The following is a 23,671-nucleotide window of genomic DNA, read 5'->3' on the forward strand; positions in this document are numbered from 1 at the left end:
TCATTGGGACCGCACGCTGAGCTCAGCAGGGAAACTTTCAGCACAGTCAGCTGGAAATCGAATAGGGACAACTCAGAGTGGAGAAAGGCTAGGGGAGTAGACACAGTATCTTTGTCTGACTCTGTGTCCCAGGGGTGTTTTCTTCCTTGTCACAATGGTCTTACTCAATGATCTTCATGCTTTTTAACTGCCCTTCTCACTCCCCTCCTCTTTGCCTCTAGACCCAGCCTCTGACAGCTGGCTCCTAACTCCCACCCTCTGCCCCATCCGGAAGTGTGCACCACATGCCATCTAGTCTCTTCTGGGGGAGCCAGGAAAGATTTCTTGTTTATCACATTCAGAGTCAGCTTCCTGACTGGTTATACTGTAATCAGTCATTCAATTAATTAACAAGCACTTGCTACCTGCCAGGCTCTGTATGGAAGGATCCCTGGGCTGCACATTGGCTTAGAAAGCCACATATTAACATTCTTTATGTTTTATTGCACCTTTATTTTGTAAAATGTTTCTCAATTACGTTTTAATGTCATTTCACTGTATTTGACACCAGGACTAGATGATTAAGATCTGATGCTCAGTTCATCCAAAAGAGAACAAGGAGGTCTACGATTCCTGACTTTTTTCATTCTCATTTTTTGTTTCCTTTTTTCTTTCGCTACTCTTTGGTGAGGCCAAATATTTTTTTCTCCACTTCTTGTATGCCCTGGGCCAGGATAATTGTTCAATCAAATCCTGAAAATTAAGAAATAGTGGAAGGTCTTTTAGAAGATGCCTGGGTCTTGGGGGGTGGTGTGGGATGGGACCAGGGATTTCTGGTTTCCCCAGAAAAAGGATTAGTTTTCCCTAAAAGGCAATAAAACTGTCTCTGGGATTTGATTGGCTCTTGTCTCCCTTGAAGTAGCTTCCTGGTGACCAAAGGGCACTTAAAATCCCATCCACAGGGAGTTGTGGCTCCAATAACATGGAAGCTTCTTTGGAGTCACCCTGCCCTGTCCCATTGACAAGACAAGTTTCCACCTGGACATGAGAGGAGCCCAATTCAGAAAAGTGTCCCTGTGTCCTTGGTGCACATCCTTGCTGTGTTAGGGTCAAGTCAACCTCCTTTCTTTAATGTTGAATGATTTGTGAGGACCTCATTTCATCCCAATACTTAACCTAAACCTGAGCTAGCTGTTGCTAAGCATGTCCCTAACAAGAGGAGGGGAACAGATCCTGAATGTCTTGGGGAAGAACAAGGACCCCAGGAGAGTGCAGGGAATCACTGGAAAGGATTCGAAGACCAAAACCAGGCTTCTTGGCCCAAGTCTTTCCCCTTTGACCTCTTTGTCCTCTCCTCTCCTGTCTTTGTCCTACTCATAGTGAGCCTGGGGAACCGGACCCTGGACAAGCTGTGGCCTCGCATATGGCACAGTCACTGATGCCCGGCTCGTGGCCAAGAGGAACTAGTTGTAACCTTGATATTTCTGTAAGTTTTGTTTTAGGGGTAAAGAAAACAAGCACTTAGATAAGATAGTGGTATAAAAAAAAAAAAAGATGACTGCGCATGAAGCCAAATCCATTACGTACAACTTGGTGTTGCTAGTAACTATGTCCTAAAGTTCTCACGGAACGTCCTTTTTTCTCTCGCTCCCCCAGACCGTTAGATACGAAGGTAAAACCGAGCGCATTTCGGGTCAGGGCTGGGCTTCCTTCCTCCTTCTTCCTTCTCCACCCTGCTGCGGTTTTCTATTCTGTTTTGCTTTGCTTAGGTCAGGTTGCCCGCGGGCTTAGCTTCTTCCAGGACAAGGGGAAGAGAATCCGGGACTTTGAAAGAAAGAATGTGAAAAACTGTCCTTACACACCAAGGGGACGGGAAGGAAAAGAAGGCGAACTGAGTGCAAACGGTTATTGCACTGAATCGAGGGGAGGAAGGACACACACATGGGGCCTCCTGGTCCTCCCTTCCTTTCTTTTCTTCTGTCTCCTTCTCTCCCCCCCCTTCCCCCCCCATGGGGCTCTGTTTCGTTCCTCTGTTTCTTCTGATTCCTTTCCTTTCTTCGTGTTTGACTTCGTTTGGGGTCTTTGGGGAGGAGGAGGAGGGGCAAGAACGGGAGGATGGGTGGAAGGAACCTCAAAAACAGGAAGCAGCGCGCACTGCTCACAGGGTTTCTGTAGGAAAGCAATAGAATATTTTTAAAAAGCCTACAGGTGCTTGGAGAAAAAAATTACAGTGGGGGTTCGTTAGGGTCTCCTTTCCGCAGCCCTCTGTCCCCTCTCCCTGAAGGCAAACCATGGGACGCCCGTTCTCCACAGGGGGTAACGGGAAACACCGCCCCCCCCCCCATTTCTACCCTGGGCTCGTGGCCTGAAAGGAAAGACCACGAGGGAGGAAGGCCCGCTTCTTCGTATGTCGGTGTCTGTGTCTGTGTCTGTGTCTGTGTCCGTGTCTGTGCGTCTGTCTGTCTCTCCCCCACCTCCCAATTATGTTGTTGGAATCCAGAACCCAGGATCCACCAGAGCCGGAACCTAGCCGAGCCCAGCCCCGGCCGCTGGGGGAGCCGGACCAGCAGATTCGGCCTCTGCCGGGCTCGGGACCTACGGCCGTGACGTCACGGGAAGGCTCGAGGACGGCTTTCCCTTTGGGAGGACCTCGGGAAGGGGAGCCTGGCAGACGATGGGGGAGCCCTCCTCCTGCGTCGGAAGGAAGGGGGGCTGCCTGTCGCCCTGGCCCGGGGGCTCAGTTCTGGGTTGGAAAACTGTCTGCGTTAGGTTTCTAGGCCTCACTCCTGGAAAAGGGAGAGAGAGCGGCCAGAGAGATGTCTCACGGAACGGGCCTGCGCGGTGTCGGTGTCGGTGTCGGTGTCTGTCTCCGTGTCCCGAGGCGCGACCTCAAGGGACAGGCGAGCCCCGCTCGGACTGCAGCCCTGCCCCCTCCCAGCTCCCCTACTTCGCAAAGTTAAATAAGGAATAAGAGGGGGAAGGGGCTGTCAGAAGAGCCCCGGGGGGGGCGGCGGGGGGCGGAGGTTTCGTTTCCAGCCCCAGTTCTCCCCCTAAACCCCCTCCCCAGCATCCCTCCGTCCCGCCCTCCCCTACCAGCTCTCGGGCTCCTCCCTGTTTTCTGGGTTTTCGGGTGACGCGGAGGTCCGAGGGTCCCCTGCCCTTAACCCCACCCTTGTCCTTCTTGTCCTCGTCCCCCACTTCATCTCCCCTGACTTCCAGCGGGGAGAACGGCCTTGGGGGTCCCGTGCCAGGGGTCTGCAAAAAGAAAAGTAGGAAAGGTGACCCCAGGACATGGTCCCCGTGCTCCCCCAGCTCAGCGTCCCCCGGATCCCCCTGCCGGGCGGCTCCGTCCTAGACTGGACTGTGTCCGAGGTCTCAGAACCCTCCCCACTCTCCTAGGTCAAGTAGTCAGTCTGTTATCTAGGGAATGTGTGTGAGAGATGAGGAGAGGAGGTGCAGGGAGGGCAGGGGACCCCAGGAGCCATGACTGGGCTCATCCCATCTAGGATCCCAAGCCCCTCTGCCTCCCAGGGCTTTGTGGAGAGGAGAGGGAAGCAAGGAGTATTTCCGTACAGACCCTCTTCATTTCCAAGCCCGACCCTCCCTGCTTCTTCTCTCCCTCTGTAGGCTGGAGTCTTTGCCCTGAAGTCCCTGCCAGGGCTTTTGTAACCCCTGTGGGGTCTCAGCCTCCTGGCTGGGAAGAGAAGAGCATGACCCCTCCCCCTCTGGGATCCTTCTCCCTGCCCAGCTCAGTCTGCAGAGGACCCAGGCCTGGCCCCAGCAGGGAGCCTGGAGCCAGAGGGAATGGCCTCTGGGAGCCACAGCCACCTGCCCCAGGTGAGTGTGGTGTGTGCCCAGATGTGGCCCATGACGCCATTGCCATGGATGCAGAGGATGGTCTGTGAAGCTGGAAATACCTTCCTTCTGGGCCATTTCTGTACAAAAATAGGCACCAAATTGAGTAAGCTAGTAACAGCACTGCCCTGCTCTCTGCTCCTCTGGGTTAAACTGATTCACTGGCACTTTGGCACATGGAGCACTAACTCCCCTCTCTCCAGATTGCTGCCCTCCCCTGTTTATTTTGAAGTTCTCTCATTAGAGTAGGTCAGGCAAGTTTCCCCAGTCCTCCTGAATCTCTCCCATTTACCATTTCTTAGGTGCTCTCCATAAGCATTTGTTATTGTTGTTGGGTTTTTCTTGCTGGAGGTCCTGGAGTGGTTTGTCATTTCCTTCTCCAGCTCATTTTACAGAGGAGGAAACGGAGGCAAAAAGGGTGAAATGACTTGCCCAGGGTCACACAACTGGGATCTCTAGCTGCCCCACTAAGCATTTAGAAAATGGCTGTGTTGTCCCAGGCATGGTTCAAAACTTTCCTCAAGGCCCTGCCCTCAAGCAGCTCATAGTCTAATGAGGGAGACAGCATGTCAGGTTGGTGGTGGTCAGTCATTGTAGTCACATCTGACCGTTTGTGATCCCATATGGAGTTTTCTTGGCAAGGATGCTGGAGTGGTTTGCCATTTCCTTCTCCAGCTCATTTTACAGAAGAGGAAACTGAGGATTTAACTGAGGGTTAAACCCGACTTGCCCAGGGTCAAGCAGCTACAGTCTTAGGCAGTATTGGAGTTCAAGTCCTCCTGAGTCCAGTGGCAGCATTTTATCCACAGTGCCACTTAGCCGCCCTTGTCCACAGAAGCTCTGTACAGCATTTAATGGAGTTAACTTTGAGAAGGAAGACGAACAGTTTTGGGGACCAGGAAAAGAAATTTTTTCAGAGAGTGAAATTTTAGCTGAGATTTGAAGGAAGCCCAGAGGCCAAGGCCACCAGCAAGAACTTCTGAGTAATGGGAGATGGTCATTGCAAAGGCTCAGAGTCAGGAGATGAGGGTTTTGATCAAGAATCAGCCAGAAGGCCTGTGTCTTTTGGTCAGAGAGAAAGAGGAGGAGGAGAAGGGGAGTGAAATGTAGGAAGACTTGAGAGGGGATTGGGGCTGATTTTATGAACCTGCTATGTGCCACCTTATTCAGCCTATACATTTTTTCTCCTTTGATCCTGTTCCAACAACTGTCAGGGTCCTTGCTAGTGATAGATTGGATAAGGCACTGCAGGCTGCAGCCAGGCAGGTTCACTTGTGGTTTCATGATGTGTTGTGGTGGAGCCATCTCAAAGAATTCAGAGTCAGAGCACCTCTAATCCAAGTACGGGCATTCACTGAGACTGGCGCCTCCCATGAAGTGGGCTAGGTTCCAGGAGAACTTCAGAGAAAATATGATTGATCTTTATAGTGTAAAGGTGCAATTACATAACAGAAATTATGAACATTAAATAGGCAGGATATGAATATTAAATTATGAATATTAAAAAGGCAGGAGGGGGTTGGTAAGGAATTGAGTGTGAGGGGTGGGGTCCCAGCCACAATGGAACTGTGCATACAGAATGCATACAGAAAATCTCATTATAATGATATTATAATAAGCCTCTCTACTTCAAAAGTTCACTCTAGATCAGTTCTTTCCTACTGCTGTGCAGGTGCCTACTTAAGGAAAGTCCCTTGTATTGTTTTTGGGTCCACATCCTGCTTGGGCTTCCCTGTGGTACTGCTTTCTGATTGGCTGAGTATTGTCCTCCTGTCTGAGACTTGATGGATGTGGTTGTGAGTGCATGGTGTAAGGTTAATGTAAGGTTAATGGTGGATGGGGAAGAGTTAAAGATCTTCCCCACCCATCAATAGACCTCACACACTTTTTGTTAATTTTTACTGAGGCACAGGGTCAGAGGTCATGCCTTCCAACCCTGAAAAGAGTATAAATACTCTGAGGTGACTTTTTACTTTGGGGCTTATTTTTTGGAAGAAGGTTGGTGTGCCCAATGAGACTCTGGGGAGCCGCTAAGGAGACTCCAGCTTTGAAAACCCAGGTGTTGGTGCTTCTGTCTTTGGTAACGATGTATATATTGTCTATGGTCAGACAGTTGGAAGCCCCGCCTGTTGGTCTTTCTGTTTCTATTTTCTCTGAAGTTCAGGGTGCTAAGTTTTTCCTCTGAACTAAGTGAATGATGCATGTGCTTGATTAAAGTAGATTGCTGAGCCTGCAAAAGTTGCTTTCCTTTTAGAAAAACAGATCTAAGAACCTGTACAGCAGGCCCTCCATGTATGCCAGGGTCCTTGCTGATGCACATGGATACACCTGCTTTTTCTGTGGGAAATATGAGGAATGAGTCTGGGGGCAGTGACCAGTTAGAAGCAGTAACTGGGATCCCATCACAGGGACACACCTGCTGTTTCTGTGAAAAATATGAGTTCATGAACATACCTGTTCTAGTGGGTAGCGAGGCATGTATGAAGAAGCTAGGATATTGGGGGGGGGGAGGGGAGTGGCTAGGTAGGAGCAGTAGGCCTGCTCTTCATTGGGGCCTGTAAGGAAATTAGAGTATTGGTGATGGAATCCTAATAAAGCTGCCCCCAGCCCCAGTATTCTAACTTCCTTCAGTCTGCATTCAGACTCCATCAGTTCTTCCTCAGGAGATGGATAGCATTTTTCCTCATAAGTCTTTCAAAATTGTCTCAGATCATCATATTACTGAGAATAGCCATGTCAACCACATTGATCATCATACAATATTGCTGTTCCTATGGACAGCACTCTCTTGGTTCTGCTTATCTCACTTTGCATCAGTTCATGTAAGTCTTCCCAGGTTTTTCTGAGAGCATCATTCCATGTAGCACAGTAATATTCCAGTACATTCCTTTTCCTCTCCCTTTAATTTTATATTTGTGGATATCTTCCATCATATTCACCTCACACCTGTGCTGTCTGTCTAAAGACTTCTTCTAACTGCCCTCATAATGAGAATGTTCTTAGGATATACAAGTATCATTTTCCCATGTAGGAATATAGCTTAATCTTACTGAGTGCCTTAAGAAATTTCTCTTCTGTTTACCTTTTTATGCTTGAGCCTTGTATTTGAAAGTCAGATTTTCTATTCAGTTCTATTTCATTGAACATCTATTTTTTTTTCCCCTGAAGAATTATACTCAGTTTTGCTGATGATTCATGGTTGTTATCCTAGCTCCTGTGCCTTCCAGAATATCACATTCTAAGCCCTTTGATCCTTTAATATACAAGCAGTTAAATCCTGTGTTATCCTGGCTATGGCTCCATGCATGCTTGAATTGTTTCTTTCTGGCTGCTTGCAGTATTTTCTCCTTGACCATGGAACTCCACAATTTGGCTATAGTATTCCTGGGAGTTTTCATTTTGGGATCTCTTTCCAGAGGTGATCAGAAGATTCATTTAGTATCTATTTTACCTTCAACTTCTAGGATATCAGGGCAGTTTTCCTTGATACTTTTTTGAAAGATAATATCTAAGCTTTTTTTTTTTATCATGGCTTTTAAGAAGTCCAATAATTTTTAAACGATCTCTCCTGGATCTATTTTTCAAGTTAGTTATTTTTTTTGAAGGAGATATTTCACATTGTCTTCTTTTTTCTTTTTCATTTTGATTGTTTCTTGATGTCTCATAGAGTTCATTAGCTTCCACTTGCTCAGTTGTAATTTTTAAGGAATTATTTTCTTTAGTGACCTTTTGTGCCTTCTTTGACATTTGGCCAAATTCTAATCTCTAAGGAGTTCTTTTCTACAGCGAATTTTTATGCCTCTGTTTCCATTTGGGCAATTCTTAAAGGCATTCTTCTCATTGGATTTTTGTACCTCTTTTTACCATTTGGCTTATTCTGTTTTTCAAAGTGTATTTTCTTCACTGTTTTTTTGTGCATCCTTTACCAACCTGTTGACTCTTTTTTCATGGTTTTCTTGCATCACTCTCATTTTTTCCTGTTTTTCCTCTATCTCTCCTAATTGATTTTTAAAATCTTTTTTGAGAAAGACCAATTCATGTTTTCCTTTGAGTTTTGACTTTGTTGTCTCCCTCTGAATGTGTGTTTTGATCTTCCTTGTCACTGTAGTAACTTTCTGTAGTCAGAATTTTTTTCTGTTGTTTGTTCATTTTTCCAGCCTGTTCCTTGACTTTTAACTCCTTTCCAAACTGACGCTCTGCTTTCAGGGTGGTGGGCACACTGTAAGTTTTCACTTCTGCCAAGGTCATGTGAGCAAAGGAAAATTGTATTTATTCCTCTCCTGGCCTGTGCTCTGGTCTGTAAGCAACCAGAAGCACCTTTCCTCCCCAGGGGCTGCAAGCTCTGCTCTCCTCATACTGGGACTGCCACCCAGATCTGAGTGCTGGCAAAGCTACAGAGTCCTGCTCCCAGTGCCAGCAAAGGGACCTATTCTGGAGCAATTCTAACCCAGTGTCTGACCCCTTTACCATTTGTGGGCTGAGTCCAGAAGCTGCCATAAGCACCCGTCTACACTTGGATGCTCCACTCCCAGTCATATGGGACACACCTTTCCCCCTCTCAACTTCAAAGAAAGTCTCCTTTCTTTCTCCACTTTTCCCCCTCATCCTCACCTATGCTTCTGTATGCTTTTTTCTTTTTGAGACCATTCTCATTCTCCTCTCTCCAGCCTTGATAGTCTCTCCTCCATGATATTCTCTTCTCTCTAAGTTTTCAGGACCCCACTCTCCTGGTTTCCCTCTCACCTAGCTGAACTACTTCTCTATCTTTTCTGGATCTTCCTGAGATCAGACCCTCTAACCATAGGTGTCCCTTGGGATTCTATCCTTGGTCTTTTCCTCTTAAGGTCAAACTGTTTACTTATTTCACATATATATGAAAGTGTTTTCAGTATTCTTACAATTGTCCTCATTACTGAGGTAATTTCTAAAAAGCAAAATTGTGTAGGAAAAGGCAAATGGGAGAAATTATTATGTCAACAGAATGTTGAATGCAGTACAGAGCAGACCAGTTTCTAATGTGGAAATGGCTGGAGCCAAAACAGAGTAGGTCAGAGACAGGTGTGTCAGAAATTAAGTAGTGGTTTAATTAGTTTCAGAGTGAGGAAAACACTTGCAGGTAGAAGTCCTCCTAAGGAGGAGTATTTCACATGTTGGGGTACAGGCAGTGCTCAGATGCATGATGAACCATAAGTGGTCTGAACTATAATGTAATCATTCTTAGGTGCTGAGTTACTGTTCCCATGGATCCTTGTCTCAAGTCTTGGGGGTCATGAATACTCTGTGGGGTACAGGATGAGAGTTCTGTGACAGGAACAGGAGAACAAGGAACAGACAGTGTGAGCAAGTCAGAGATGTGATGAACATCTTAGGTCCCTGGGAAATGGGGGTGGTGAACATCTGGTGCAATACACTTTGGCACAGGGTGAGATCATCCAAAGTACAAAGGAGTAATGTTATGCCAAGCTCAGGGCACAGCCTGCTTGCTGGGCCTTAGTTCTGGGAAACAAGGTGTCTCCAAAATATTTGGACATTACAAAATGGGGCTTAAAAAGAAGGGAGTGGGGGTCGAGACCTGGTAATGTCAGAGCCTTACGTTCATCTGGGTTGAAAAAGAAGTGTGTCCATCTGGAAGGGAGTAGAAATCTTCTAAACTTTAGAGAAGTGAGAAAATAGGAAGACAAGGTCAGGGAGGACCATTTTAGAGGAGTGTGTGGATAGGGATTTAGTAGGATGGGGGGACTTTTGGAGGCCTGGGGGCTGGCATGGGGCGTAGGGGACAGAAGAACTCTTGGACAGACAGATGAATTTGGGGGTAGGAGGGAGAACATAAGGTGGAAGGGATAGGATAAAAAGAGGTTGAAAAAGAAAACAGTCAAAATAAGATAGAGGGAAATTCACAGATAGTAATTACAACTTTGAATGTGACTGGGATGTTTAGAGAAACTCTCTTTGTGGTGGCAAAGAACTAGACATTGCAGGGATCTCCATCATTTGGAGAAAGGCTGAACGTGTGATGGGGTTTGGTCGTGATGGATACTACTATGCTGTAAGAAAGGATAAGCTTGGTGATCTCAGAAAGGCCCAGAAAGACTCGCCCAAGATGGCGAAGAGTGAAGTGGCAGAGCCAGGAGAACACGGTATAGCGTAACAGCAATATTGTTTTAAGAACGATTTTGAGCAAATAGCTCATTTTGAAGATTATAAATAAGCAAATTAAAAATAGAGGACATATAAAGAGAGGCGCTGTCCGCATCTAGAGAAAAACCTGATAAATAGAAGTATGTAGAAAATAACTTCATATATTTATGCTTCTTTGTGTCTAATGCTAACCATCTCTATGTCTGGGGGGGGGGGGATGGGGAGAAAAAAAGAAAAGAAATTTCTGTTATAACTTTGTGGTATAATTGGAGGGAATGGCAAGTTGTACATAGTAGGTTTGCAGTTTCCTGTGCAATCATCTTTTTTTATTCTATGGTTATAGAAATATTTGTTTTTTTCCAAGAATTTAAAATAAATACTTAAAAAACAATAAAACACAATTCCTAATGCCAAGGAACTCATGTTCTCATGGAGGAGATAAATGCAAATAATTTTGTACATGTATGATGTTTTTGTTACCTCCAGTATTGGCATACATACAGATACACGTTTCTACGTCCCCATGTGTATATACGTATGTTGTATAGATTTGGTCTGGGGCTCCACTTTCCTCTGATTCACAAGTTCCCTTCTTTGTTTGGTCTCTGTGTCCTTTGGATTGAAGTAATTCTTCTTGTAACTCCATTTAATATGAAAGGAAATAAATTTACCATGCATATGCATGTAAAAATAATTTTTAAAAACAAATTAATTTTTTTAAAAAATAACCTATCACATCAGTTCTGATAAAGAAGATATTTCCCATCACCCTCTCATTCTCCTCCACAGATCTGCCTGCTCACAGATAGAACACAAGCCTTCTCCCTGATTCCATGGGGAGATGCATTGCAGAATAAAATACCTTCCAGTTTTATTCCAACCTATCACATAAGATGCTTTTCTCAAAATTCAGTTGGGCTCTTAACTGTGGTTTTAAATTGCAGAAAGGGCATGACCTTTGGGCAAATCCCTTCTCTGTGCTTCAGTTTTGTTCTACAGAACAATGAGCATTGGACTTTTAAAATCTGAAGGCTCCTTCAGCTCTACATTCTGTGACTTTTATTGATTTAGGGGTTGGTGATATTCAAGGACGTGGCTGTGGACTTCACCCAGGAGGAGTGGGGCCTCTTGGACCATGCTCAGAAGGAGCTGTACAAGAGGGTCATGCTGGAGAACGCCTGGAACCTGTTCTCCCTTGGTAATGCTGAGTCTGTAATCAAAAGAATATGCAGGGTTTGGAGCATTTATCAGCTATTAGAGAGAACAGTGTTGGTCTCCTGTCCTGCTGCCTGGTGTTTCCTCTAGAAAGTCTTTGCTTTGTGGGACAGGAACCTGTTTCCTTGTTGCTCCTGAAGACTTCCACTTCTAGGCAGCTTCAAATTAGTGTGGAAGGATCTGAGACACGGAGCCAATCTCAAGGTCATTTGGTCTGACCTCCACCTGGACATGAATTCTTTCTGCCAAGTCTCTGAAAGCTGCTCAGGTGGCTTCTCCTTACAAGCCCATTCTCTCTGGGATAGGTCAAGGATCCAGAATATTCTTCTTTTAACAAGCATCAGTTATGGCTTTTACTTCTCCCTCCTATAGCAAGTTTGTCCTGAATCCTCCTTCCTATTACCCTCAAATTCCAGCAGAGATGGTGGGGAAGGAAGGAAAGGGAAGAAGCATTTATTTTCACCTACTGTATACCAGGGGCTAGGCCCAGAGCTTTCTTTGCAATGTTATGTCACTTCATCCTCACAATAACCTTTTAAGTTAGGGGATATTATTCTCCCCATTTGACAGGTGAGGAAACTGGGGCAAATGGGTTAAGTGACTTGTCCTGGGGCACAAAGCTAGCAACTGTCTGAGGCTGAATTTAGACTCTGGCACATCTCACTCTAGGCCCAGGGCACTCTCCACTGCACCATCAGCTGCCTCTAATGTCTAAATAATGGAAAGTATGCCAGGAGTCCATCCTTCTATGAGGAAGGTTCCCCAAGACCAAATTTACTGATTCCAACCCATTTCCATGATCTTCTCCCCTACTTTTTCCCAAAACACAGAAAACAAATACTATCAGACTGTCCTTCAGGAGTCTTGGGAACCACCTGGGGTCCTTGTTTACAAGTCCCTGGCATTGCCAGGAATAAGAGACTGGCCAAAAAATAGAATTTGGACCAACTGACGTTTATTTAGTTTGCCAGCAGGAGACTCCCACTTGAAGAGGCAAAGATAGGTTTCAGGGAGTGAGGAACAGAGGCAGGGGCAGGGCAAAAACGGGTTCACCAAGGTCCCTGTTTCTGGGACTTGAGGCTGGTCTTGCACAATAACCCGTTTTAATGAGTTTTGAGATTAGGAGTTTCTACCAGAATGGAACTTCACAGGACTGTGGGGTTGGGGGGGCATTGGTCAGAAGGTTTGGCTCTTTCTCAGAACAGGTTGTACAATACATCCTATTTAGGGTTCCTTGCATTAAAAGCACTAATGGGTGAGTACAGACGTATGTGTGTAAACATAATGGAGTGATTCCCAAAATGGAGCAGCTCTGGGTCCAAATGAGTTTCCCTAAAGAGAACTGAAGTTTCTCTCCATACTCATCACTGACTGACTCCCCATGCTCAGGGCTTCCAGTTCCCAGAGAAGACGTGATCTCTTATATTCAACAAAGGGAAGCACCATGGAAGCTGGATCAAGAAGTCCTGGGGAGCTGCTGTCCAGGTGAGTGAGGTGAAAGCAGATATCTGAGTTCTGTGATTGTAAGAGTTTTCTGGGGTTGTGCTGAAGCAAGTGCTAGATTTGGGGCAAGAAGACTTGACTTGGAATTCTTTTTCAGACATTTCTCAGCATTGACTTCTTGGGTCAGTCACTGAACCAGAGCCTCAGTGTTTCTGTCTGTAAAATCAAGGATTTGGCCTCCATGACCTTTCAGCTCCCTTGCAGGGATCAATCTGTGATCCTAAAATAAGTCCTCATTTGGAATTTAGGGGCATAAAATTTTCCTGAAAGTGAAAAAAGGGGATTCGATTTTCCTACATGAGGTTTCTTCCAGACTTTCTTCAAGTCAGCAAGCATCAGGTATCAAGAAAAGGGGAAGACTGACAGTGCTCAAGCATGCAGAGAAGTCCAGAAGAATTAGGATTAAGAAATAATCATTGAATTTTAGCAATTTTGAGGTTATTGGTAATTTACAAGAGATGCATTTCCATTGAACAGTGAAACTGGGAGCTAGACTGCAAAGTCTAGCTTTTTTTCTTCTGACTCTTATAAATACCTAAATTCACTATAAAGTAGAAATGAAAAAAGATGATCTCTGCATACAGAGAAAGAACTGATAAATATGTCTAGAATGATTTTATGTAGATAGACCTATTTGTGTCTAATGGTGGCCATGTCTTGGGTGGTGTGGCAGGGCAGAAAAAAAGAAAAAAAGTTTCAGAGAGAGCCAGGGAAAGGAGTTGGAGACACCAAATGGACCATCTCTAGCAGTTTAGCCATAAAATGGAGGAAGGACATAGGACACCATCTTGTGGGGATACATGGATCATGTGAGAGAGTTTTAAGGACCAGAGAGAAATGATTTTATTTGAGGCAATAGAAAAAGTCATTAGTATGGGACAGAATGAAAATTGGAAGAATATCATGAAGTAGATGAAGAGGTAGTGTGAGATTATTTGCACATGGAAGGGGATTTTCTTTAGCAAGCAGAAGAATAATCTTTCCATGTGATATAGGGGTCACAAAGGAGAAAACACCTGATTTATGTGAGATGAGGAGGATAAAAAAGCCCTTCATAAATGTCCAGGTTTTTTTTTTTTTTTTTTGGTGGGGAGTTGGGGGGCGGGGGGAAGCAAGCCATGATGGAGGGCTGAGTATGAATGAAAAGATGTGGAAGAGCTGCTGTGCTAAGTGGCACAGAGAGTCAGGGAAATGCAGAGGATTGCCTTGCCTCAGTGAGGGCCCAGCTGAGATTACATAGCCTAAACTGGTAGTGGATCGGGCAGCCTGGTTTCATGATTTTTTCTTTCTCCATTTAGCAGTACAGGAGGAAGAGAAGCCTAACTCAGGGGTCTTCCAAGGCTACACTTTGCATAAATCATCAATCCAAGCCCCTTTCTTAATCTCTGCGGCTTAATCTCTGTCCCCATTCTTGGAGAATGATAGACCAGGTTCATGTATGTGACCACTACATCAGTTTAGGGAAGCGGGAGATAGAAACCCACAAGTTTCCTATAACAGGAGACCCTTCAGGAGCCTAGCAAAAAGCCTCTGTGATCCTCAGTATTGGTTCTGGTCCAGTTCCATCAGGGTTAGAACCTGACTAAGGTAACTACCTACAGGTGATTGAGTACAAGAAAGGGACAGAAACAGGGCTGAAACCCAAACATTCATTCAACAACGAGGAGAGAGACCAGAATGCAGGGAATAGAGGTAAAGGCTGGGGACTGCTGTCAGCTCTGGGCCCAATCAAGGAATCAGTAAACATTGATTTAATGCCTTCTGTTTTAGGCACTGTGCTAAGCCATGAGGATACAAAGGAAGGCAAAAGAACGTCTGTCCTATTCTTGGTTGCATTAGCTTTGTGCAAAAACTTGTCAATTTAATTTACTTAGGGCATTTTTTTGATATTAGAAAGTAACTGAAAGTACACAAAATTTAATTATACTGCTGCAGTTTAAATCAATTTAGGTAAATTAAAACAGTAAAATTTGTGGTGAAATCAAGTGGTTAGTGAAAATAAGTTCTAATTGTATAAATAAGACTACAGTAAATTAGGGAAGGAAATATTGATGATAGTATTAAAGAATATTTTTTAAAAGATAATGGAATAAATTAAGTGTATACATACCTAATAAAGGGTGCTTAGATTAGAACAGATTAAATTAAAACAAGTATGTGGCCTATAAAGGTATTAAATAGTGAAGTATTGAGAGGGAAAAGCAGAATTTGCAAATTATTTCAGAACAAATAAACATTTTATAGAAGAAATAAGGAAACAGAATATAAAATGGATTATTATCAGTTGGAAGACTGCAAAGTCATAAAACACAGTGATTTGGAATCTCTACTAAATGATACCTTATGATAATCTAGGTTAAGAAAAAACAAAAACAAATGTACTTAATTTTTGAGTGATTTGAAATGAAATAGAGGAAAGGGTACTCTCTGAGGCCTTCAGAAAAGTACAGTCTCTATCAAATAATTCTCCAGCAGTGCAATTCCTGTTAATGCTGTATGTAGTTAAAATTGTGTTTTAATTAGAAATAGGAACTTTAAATTAAAAAATTATTTTACTGCAAATAAAAGGATCTTTCTAGTTCAAATCATGTCAAATATGTGTGTGTATTAAAACATGAGCATATTGGTACTATTGGGCCCTGAAATTTGAAACCTTGGCAGTTAATGGTCTTTATGGAAGGTGTCTAAAATTATTGAACTATATATAATTCATTTAGGTGAATCCAAAATTAAGTTAGTGCAGTAAGGATTTCTGTTCATTTACAACCATAAGGAAATTATATACTCTTTTGATGAGAGGCAAACATAAAGTTCCTAACATGGAAACCACAGTTTTGGAAGCTATCAAAAGAAAGAGGCAATTAGGAATCTGGATCATTCACAGTCAACAAGCATCAAAATGGAAGGTGCTTTTGAGAAAATTGTTCAGTGTTTCACTGAAAGGGTAATAAATAAAAGTAATATTAGTAGCTTACTATTGCAAGAATAGCAGAGAACCTGTTAGGGCACCAGCAGCTGTGACTTTTCTGTTCCATAGTTAGGGTTGGCCATTCCCCATGGGCATAGTCAGAATAGCTGGATAAATGCTTTTGTAGCATAAAAGAAGTTGACTTTTAGGGTTAGAGAAGGATTAGAAAAGGAGATAGATCCTGCTTACTGAAATCTGTGACACCCTATCTTGAGGAAGTTGTGCTGAGTGGGCTGTTTTGGGGTCTATTTCCCCATCACTTTAAAAAAAGTCTCTGTTAGGGAAGTAAAGACCAGAGGAATTAAATAACTAGAAGAAAGTAAGAGAAGTGTTGGATAAGGAAACAAAAAAGTTTCAGTTCTGGAAGCTTTTAATCAAGGAGGCATATGAAATGAAAGAAAAGATGGCAGCCCAAGTAGGGACAAGTAAAGAATCAGTAGAAGGGAAAAGAAAGTTGGAGTCTGTTTTCACTGATACAGCATAAATTCAGGGTTTGAAATTAAAGGGTTCTGGAGTTTTGAAAGAGAGGGTCTTAATCGCACTGAAATAGGAAACATTTAGGAATTTTATTAAAGCAATGCCTCTTTAAGAGTCTCTCCAATCATTATAACATCAAAAAAAGAAGCAGAAATTTAACAAATACATATTAACTGATTGATAGAGAAAGCATTATCTCTGCCTTGGTTTGAATGAGTAATTCAGAATATTTAAAGGAATTGGTTTTAGTCTTCGGGTAATTCAAAGAGATAAAAAAAGGAATAATGAGAAGTTGGGAGTGCCACCATGAATTTTTTTGTGTATAAGCCAACTCAAAATAGTAGAACCTTGTGTAAAATGAAGTTTAGTTATTGCCACTAGTCATCATAAATAAAAATGGATTGAGTTGAAAATATTGTCATGATGGTAAAGTAGAGAATGTAATCATTTCTTACATGTACATCGGGGTTAGTAAATAGTTACACCTATCCCTCAGAACTGTTGGAAGAACACATAGTTGTGAAGTGCTTAACACGGGGCCTGGCTTGTGTAAAAGATGAGTGCTGTAATATTCAGGTCTTAGAGGAATATAGCTGAACAAAATGTTTTCCCATTTATAGATACTGTTTCTCATTGGCATTGAATGCTAACAAAATTGGGAAATTATAGACAGCATTGTAAAGTATTACTAAAAACAGGCTTAAGAAAGTCTCAAGATATAATTAAAAGCCTGACATGTGGTAGACACCACATAAACTACTCTGATTAGTATGAAAATGACAGGGATAATCAGTAAAGGGCTGGGGTCCCTGGAGGAGAACGTCTTGAAGCTGGCGGCGATAGTTGTGAATAGATGAAATTTGTAAATTATAGTTATAAATAGATGAAATTTTTCAATAGTTGAAAAATTCTAGATGAAATTGTGAAGCTAATATGTGAGAAAAATGACAATTATTTGATACTGAGGCATACTTAGTGAAATTTTGCTGTGTGAGGAAGTGTCTCTTGGGAATTCAATTTGCTGGTGTTCTGAGTCTTGAATCCAGTGTCTGATCCCTCATGAGACCACTGGTTCATCATTTAAGGGAAATGCCATGTGTCTCTGCAGTCTGAGCACTGCCACAGGTGGATGTCTGTCCTTGGGAAAGTTGAGAGAATTGGCTTGTGAAGACGAGTGTAGGATTCTCTTGATCTGTTCCCAACTTGGTAAACAAGACTTTCCCATCTGGTCAATTCTGAGCCTGGCTGTGACATCCTGTCATACAATTGGCTGTCTGTGACTCATACCTGAAATCAAACAGAAGTAACTCTGCTGTGTTCCTATCTTTCTCCTCACACAGCAAATTCCATTGATAAAGAAAAGTGTCAAAGAAAAAGAACCCTATTGGTGATTTTTGATTAAGTCCAATATGCTAGTATGGTAAGGAATCCTTTGAAATTGTCATTTGAATCCTGAGTAATGGAGACCATGAAGCCCTACAATTGGTGGGTCAGTTAGTTTATAAGAGATCACCCAATAACATTCTTTCATTATGTTAATATGATGACTGGAAGATGTCACAAAAAAAATGTGACACAATTTTCAAAACTGGATCAAAAATTTTAGATGTGAAAAATTGTTTGAAATATCTGTCTAATAACATTATGAGAGATATGATGCAAGAATTGAAATTCTCTGAAGTTTCAGATGAACTCTACATTCTTACTATAATGATTCTCCTCATAGTTTTATTTTATATTGAATTTGTATTAAGCTTCAACACCTGAGACACAGATCTGGAAGGAAGAAGTCCCTTCAAAACTAATGTAAGAATGTGATTTGTTATAGAAATATAAAATTATATACATTGAACTTTTTTTTTTCATCCTCAGCAAGGATATGTGATCCTTAATAACTGGATCCACCTAAAGCTATGAAGCTATGATTACTGGAACTTGCATTAGACCTCATGGGACTGTAATTGATATTATTCTAAGTCTGATTCCAGGTTTAATCATCAGGAAAGGCTGAGGGTAATGATTCTTGGCATGGACTGGGATAGTATTTCCTCATCAATGGAAAATATCCCACCTTTTAAGCCTTGATCAATAAATTGGCTATCTATATGACTCTAGCCTGAAATTGACATGAAATTAGGGAAGCGGTTTTTTTTCCCTTAATGTTCCTGTTTTCTTTCTATGGCAAATTTCTATAATGATGGAACATTATCAGTAAAAACACAATATTAAATCCTTATTCTATAAGTTAAAATTGGAGTACATCTGAACTATTATAATAAGAAATAATAAGATTTGAGCTGTTTAGCCTAAAATTTTAGTTCTTCCTAAAATTAATGTGAGAATAATTGGATATTGATGGAACAGTTTGTGGGACCTAACTGTTGTTCTATCCATTACTAAGTCTAAAATGAAAATATCTTCAGTTTTGGTTTGGGAGGAAAAAAGGATGATAGAATATCTAGTATTACCTAAATGGGAAAAGCCAATTTTATTTGAATTTATTACTACCTACATATTGAGCATGACTTAAGGCAAATATGATTTATTTATAATTTATTTGATCTGCACTGTATTGAAATCAACTACTCAGTATGTTATACATCCTCTCCCAGAACTTTTAGTTGGAATTGAAATGATTTCAGGAACTTCTTAATAAAATCAATTGAGGCTTGTTCCATCTCATCCAGTTGCCCAGGCTTCTGAAACATGCTCCTATGCGGTCCTGTGGTCCCCTGGAGATCTCTCCTCTTAGGAAGACTAGAAAGAGTGGGGCTTCCGAGCAGCTTCTAATGAATTTGCTTCTCCAGTTCAGGTTGTTTGCAGAGATCCTCTTCTCTGTTCAAAATCTCTGACATAATAGATCTTAATACAATTCTACTTTCCTATGACAATAGCCAGATCAGGTAGTGAGAGCTGGTGGCTTGGTTGATTAATTGTTGTCCTTCATTTTCAAAGGGCACCAATATGATATCACCATGATAAAGTGAAGTTTTGGCGTGTCCACCTGTGGCTGATCAGACCAATACAAGCTGGGAATGCTCTACCACAGGTTAGGCACAGATAGTCTATATGAATTTCTCAGGTGGGTACTCCAAATTTGTGCATCCCGCATTTACTTTGTGCTATCTCAATTCTGCTTTGCTCAAAGAGCACAGCACCCTTTCTGATGTGGGCATGCCATGCTGACCAGTCCTGTGCCAGTGTCTCCTATGTTGCACAATCAAATCCAAAGTTTTTGAGAGAGACCTTGAGAGTGTCCTTGTATCACTTCTTCTGGTCACCATGGGATCGCCTGCCCCATGTGAGTTCTCCATAAAATAGTCTTTTTGGCAAGTGCACATTTTGCATTAGAACAACGTGGCCAGCCCATTGGAGTTGCACTCTCTGAAGCATAGTTTGAATGCTTAGCAGTTCAGCTCGAGCAAGGATTTTAGTGTCTCGTACCTTATCCTGCCAGGTGATCCTCAGAATCTTCCTAAGACAGTTCAAATGAAAGCAATTCAGTTTCCTGGCGTGGCGCTGGTAGACTGTTCATGTTTCACAGGCATACAACAATGAAGTCAACACAATGGCTCTGTAGACCTTCAATTTGGTAGTCAGTCTAATACCTCTTCTCTCCCAAACCTTTTTTTGGAGCCTTCCAAACACTGAGCTAGCTCTGGAAATGTGCACATCAACCTCATTGTCAATGTGTACATCCCTGGAAAGTACACTACCAAGGTAAGTGAACTTATCCACAGTATTCAAAACTTTTCCATTTGTTGTAATCAATGGTTCCATGGATGGGTGGTGTGGTAGTGGCTGATGGAGCACCTGTGTTTTCTTGGTGTTAGTTATTAGGCCAAAACTAGCACAGACAGCAGAGAATTGATCCATACTTTGCTGCATCTCAGCTTCAGAGGCTGCATTAAAGCTATCTATAGTCTTATGGGAAAGTGGTCTAAATCACTACTGATTAGAGAGATGCAAATCAAAACAACGCTGAGGTACCACATCACACCCATCAGATGGGTTAACATGACAAAACAGGAAAATGATCAATATTGGAGAAGATGTAGGAGAGTTAGAACACTAATTCATTGTTGGTGGAACTGTGAACTGATCCAACCATTCTGGAGAGCAATTTGGAACTATGCCCAAAGGAGCACAAAAATGTGCATACCCTTTCACCCAGCAATATCACTTCTAGGACTGCATTCCAGAGATCATGAAAATGGAAAAGAGTCCCATATATACAAAAATATTATAGCAACTCTCTTTGTGGTGGCCAAGAACTGGAAATTGAGGGGATGCCCATCCATTGGTGAATGACTGAACAAGTTGTGGTAAGTGAATCTAATGGAATACTATTATGCTATAAGAAGTGATGAACAGGAGGACTTCAGAGAGTCCTGGAAAGACTTATATGAACTGAAGCTGAGCAAAAGGAGCAGAACCAGGAGAATTTTGTACACAGCAACAACCACAGGGTGTGAGGAATTTTTCTGGTAAACTTATTCCTTCATAGCAAAGTAAGGACCGAAAAAGTTCCACATGGATTCTTGAGGCAAAATGCCTTCTACATCCAGAGAAAGAACTATGGAATTGGATCATAGGATGAAGCAGACTATTTTCTCTTGTTCTATGTTTTGTTTTGTTTTCATGGTTTCTCCACTCATTTTAATTCTTCTATGCACCATGACCAAGGTGAAAATGTATTTAATAAGAATGTATACGTAAAACCTATACAAGATTGCATGCCATCTCAGGGAGGGTGGAGGGAGGGAGAGGGTAAGGTAGGGAAGGGAAGGTGAAAAATCTAAGTTATATGGAAGTGACTGGAGAAAACTGAAAATAATTAATTAATTAATTATAATTATATAAAAATTATATATTATATAATATATATAAATATATATTAATATATAAATATATATAAATATATAAAAATTATAAATTATATAAAAATTAATTAATTAATTAATTAATTTTTCAAAAAGAAAAGAAGTAGAAAGCATCTTTAAAAAAAAAGAAAGAAAGAAAGAAAGAAAATGACAACCAAACAGAGAGCACTGGAACTCTCTGAAGGTTAGTGCTGATGGCTGGCCGAGGGTCTCAGCACCCAGCAGCCTGTCTGGGCATGGCTCCAGTTCCTGGAGGAGTACATACCCTGGGCTCTATCTGAAGCCCTGGAACAATCTGAATAGACCCTGCCCACAGATGCGCCCCCGCTTCACAACAAATCAAAGGCAAACGTCTGGCCCTCCCCCAGGCTCCTCACCCTTTGGCCCCAGTCCCCACCTGCACTCACCGACTCAGCAGAGCAAAGAAAAGGATTCTCAGATGTCTCCAGAGTTTCATTTCTTTCCTCTTTCCCATGACCAAAACATCTCCACATGGTCATACTGTCTCCCACAATCCCCCACCCAATGGGAAGCTCTGCTGAGATTGTGCAGAAAAGCTGAAGACTCAAGAGCAGTAATTCATTAGGATGTTTTTGGAGTCAGACAGAGACTCCAGAGGTCAGGGCAGCATAACACATGAAGGAGGCTCATTCCCAAAGCCTTCTGGTCCTCACTGCTGGTTGTCTCCCTGCAGAGTGAGACAGACAAGCAGAAAGAAAGAAAGCAGGGGAGGGAGGCATAAGAGAGCAGAGTGAGGGTTCTGATGAGGCTGCCCTGGGCTTGGGTGAATAGAGTCCAGGGAAGGTCGCAGGGGCCAAGGTGAGGCAGAGAAGTCAGGGGTCAACAGGAACAACACAGGGACTGCAGACTGGTTTTCTGTCCCAGGTCCATACCAGGCAATTCTCTCAAGCTGAAGAAGGAAAGACAGATTCATGGGGATCCTCCAAATGCCTTCTGTCCTCCAGCCTCCTATTGTTCTGAAGGGCCTGCCTCACCACCCAGTCAATCCTCAGGCCAACTTCCCACAGACCCTCCTCTTTGCTTTTTTAATCTCAGCCCGCCCCCCCCCCCCCCCCCCCCGCTCCTTTCAGGCCCCCAGAGTCCCACCTTTGGCTATGAGAGACATCTGACCCCTGTGCACTGTCATTGCCTGGAGAGAAAGGAGGGAAACAACCCAGTAAGGGACATGCATCCCAGAACCCGGGTATGGAAAGGGAAGGGGACACCAAGGAAAAGCTACTGGGCTAAGCCTCTCTGCCTTCTCTTTGCTCAGGTCCCAGAGACACCATGAGGTGGCCCCTTTCTTCCACCCTCAGTGTGTATCCTTCACTTACCTGCAGCCTGACCATAGTCCCCTTCTTTTTCACCTGGAAAAGAAAAAATATTTTCAGTGAGGAATCGAAGAGAGGAGACCACACTAAGGTCTCAGAAGTTCACTGCTTTGTATTGGAGACACAACAAATTACAACTGAAACTATAGTTCCTCCCCCCACTCCATTCCAGCCTCTAAATCCAAGAAGAGAGAAAAGAGGCCCCCAAATGGGCACTTCCCCACCTCCAGGCCTGCCTCCAGGGTTCCCAAGACTGGTCTACAGCCCCCAACTTGGGGGACACCTAGGTCCTCTGGCAGATATCCCCTTATTCATCTCTGATCTGAGTCTGAAGCAGATTCCCCACTCAGCCAATCTGTTACACCCTTGCCAGGCATCCGCAAGAGAAATGGCTTCTGGTTAGAGATTTGCTCTTCTGGAGTCTTAGGCCCTGTCTGACAGTCCCTTAGATGGGAAAGAGAAAACTTAAGGACAGAAAGACAAGCTGCTAGGGCAGGGGAAAGGAGGATCTCTGTGGTATCTACTCCATAATGACCCCCTCCAGTCCTGCCTACCTGAATTCTTCTTGATCTATTAACTTAAAAACATAAATGACGTGGAACAGAATTCCATAATGGAGAATTACTGAGAAAACAGGACAGTGATCTGACAGAAATAAGCCTTGGACCAGCATCTTATGCCAAGATCTCTTAAATACTGAAGATCATGTCATTTTAATTTCAAATGGAGGAGAGATCATATTCATTTTAAAGCCTCCAGTAAGGGATGAATTCTTAACCAAACAAGGCAGGGAGGAAATTAGAAAAGATAAAATTGATCCCTTAGATTGCATGAAATTGAAAAACTTCTCCAGAAGCAGAATGTATGTAGAAAGGATGAGGAGGGAAGCATTGTGGGGTCCCACTCCTGGTGCTTTCCCCTCTGCCTCCCAAGACAAAGTCCCAAAGATACCTTTCCATTGATAGGACCTTGTTTGACCAAGGGAAGGGGCGGAACAGGTTACCTTTGGCCAGCAGAGGGCGCCAAATTCAAACGATTGTCGGTTGAAGCGGCCTTAAACAAGCCAAGATGGCGGAGGGGGGGGGGGGGGAAGTTGACTGATCACGTGAGCTCTCCTCTTCTGATGGAATAGGATAAGAAGAATCAGGAATTCCATCCTTGGCTTCCTTTTGGGAGGGGAGGTTCGGGAAAGTCCTTAGTTGGAAGGTATTCAGCTCCTCTTCCCCATCTCCCACTCTCCATCACCCAACCGGAAAGCTTCCCTCCTCTAACTGGAAAAGGCAGCAAACAGGTGAAGCGACTTAGAGAAAAGCACAGTGCCC

General features: G+C 43.0%; 1 protein-coding gene and 1 long non-coding RNA gene across 2 annotated transcripts; one reads left to right on the forward strand and one right to left on the reverse strand.

Annotated features, from left to right (window-relative positions):
* Nucleotides 1–489: 489 nt before the first annotated feature.
* LOC140498826 (uncharacterized) lies at nt 490–23,448 on the reverse strand. Its single transcript, XR_011965181.1, has 5 exons — nt 23,353–23,448; nt 22,353–22,385; nt 22,126–22,168; nt 21,426–21,928; nt 490–732 (listed from the first exon to the last, which is right to left on the reverse strand). It is a non-coding gene; the product is annotated as an uncharacterized lncRNA (long non-coding RNA).
* On the forward strand, nt 3,018–17,076 carry LOC140498825 (KRAB domain-containing protein 5-like). The gene is made up of 4 exons (XM_072599593.1): nt 3,018–3,816; nt 11,044–11,170; nt 12,577–12,672; nt 12,788–17,076. Exons 1-4 carry the CDS (start codon nt 3,784–3,786, stop codon nt 12,802–12,804), a joined length of 273 nt encoding a protein of 90 aa, XP_072455694.1. The 5' UTR covers nt 3,018–3,783; the 3' UTR covers nt 12,805–17,076.
* Nucleotides 23,449–23,671: the final 223 nt, after the last annotated feature.

The sequence above is a fragment of the Notamacropus eugenii genome, chromosome 4 (genome assembly GCF_028372415.1).
Source record: "Notamacropus eugenii isolate mMacEug1 chromosome 4, mMacEug1.pri_v2, whole genome shotgun sequence".
Taxonomy (NCBI): Eukaryota; Metazoa; Chordata; class Mammalia; order Diprotodontia; family Macropodidae; genus Notamacropus; species Notamacropus eugenii.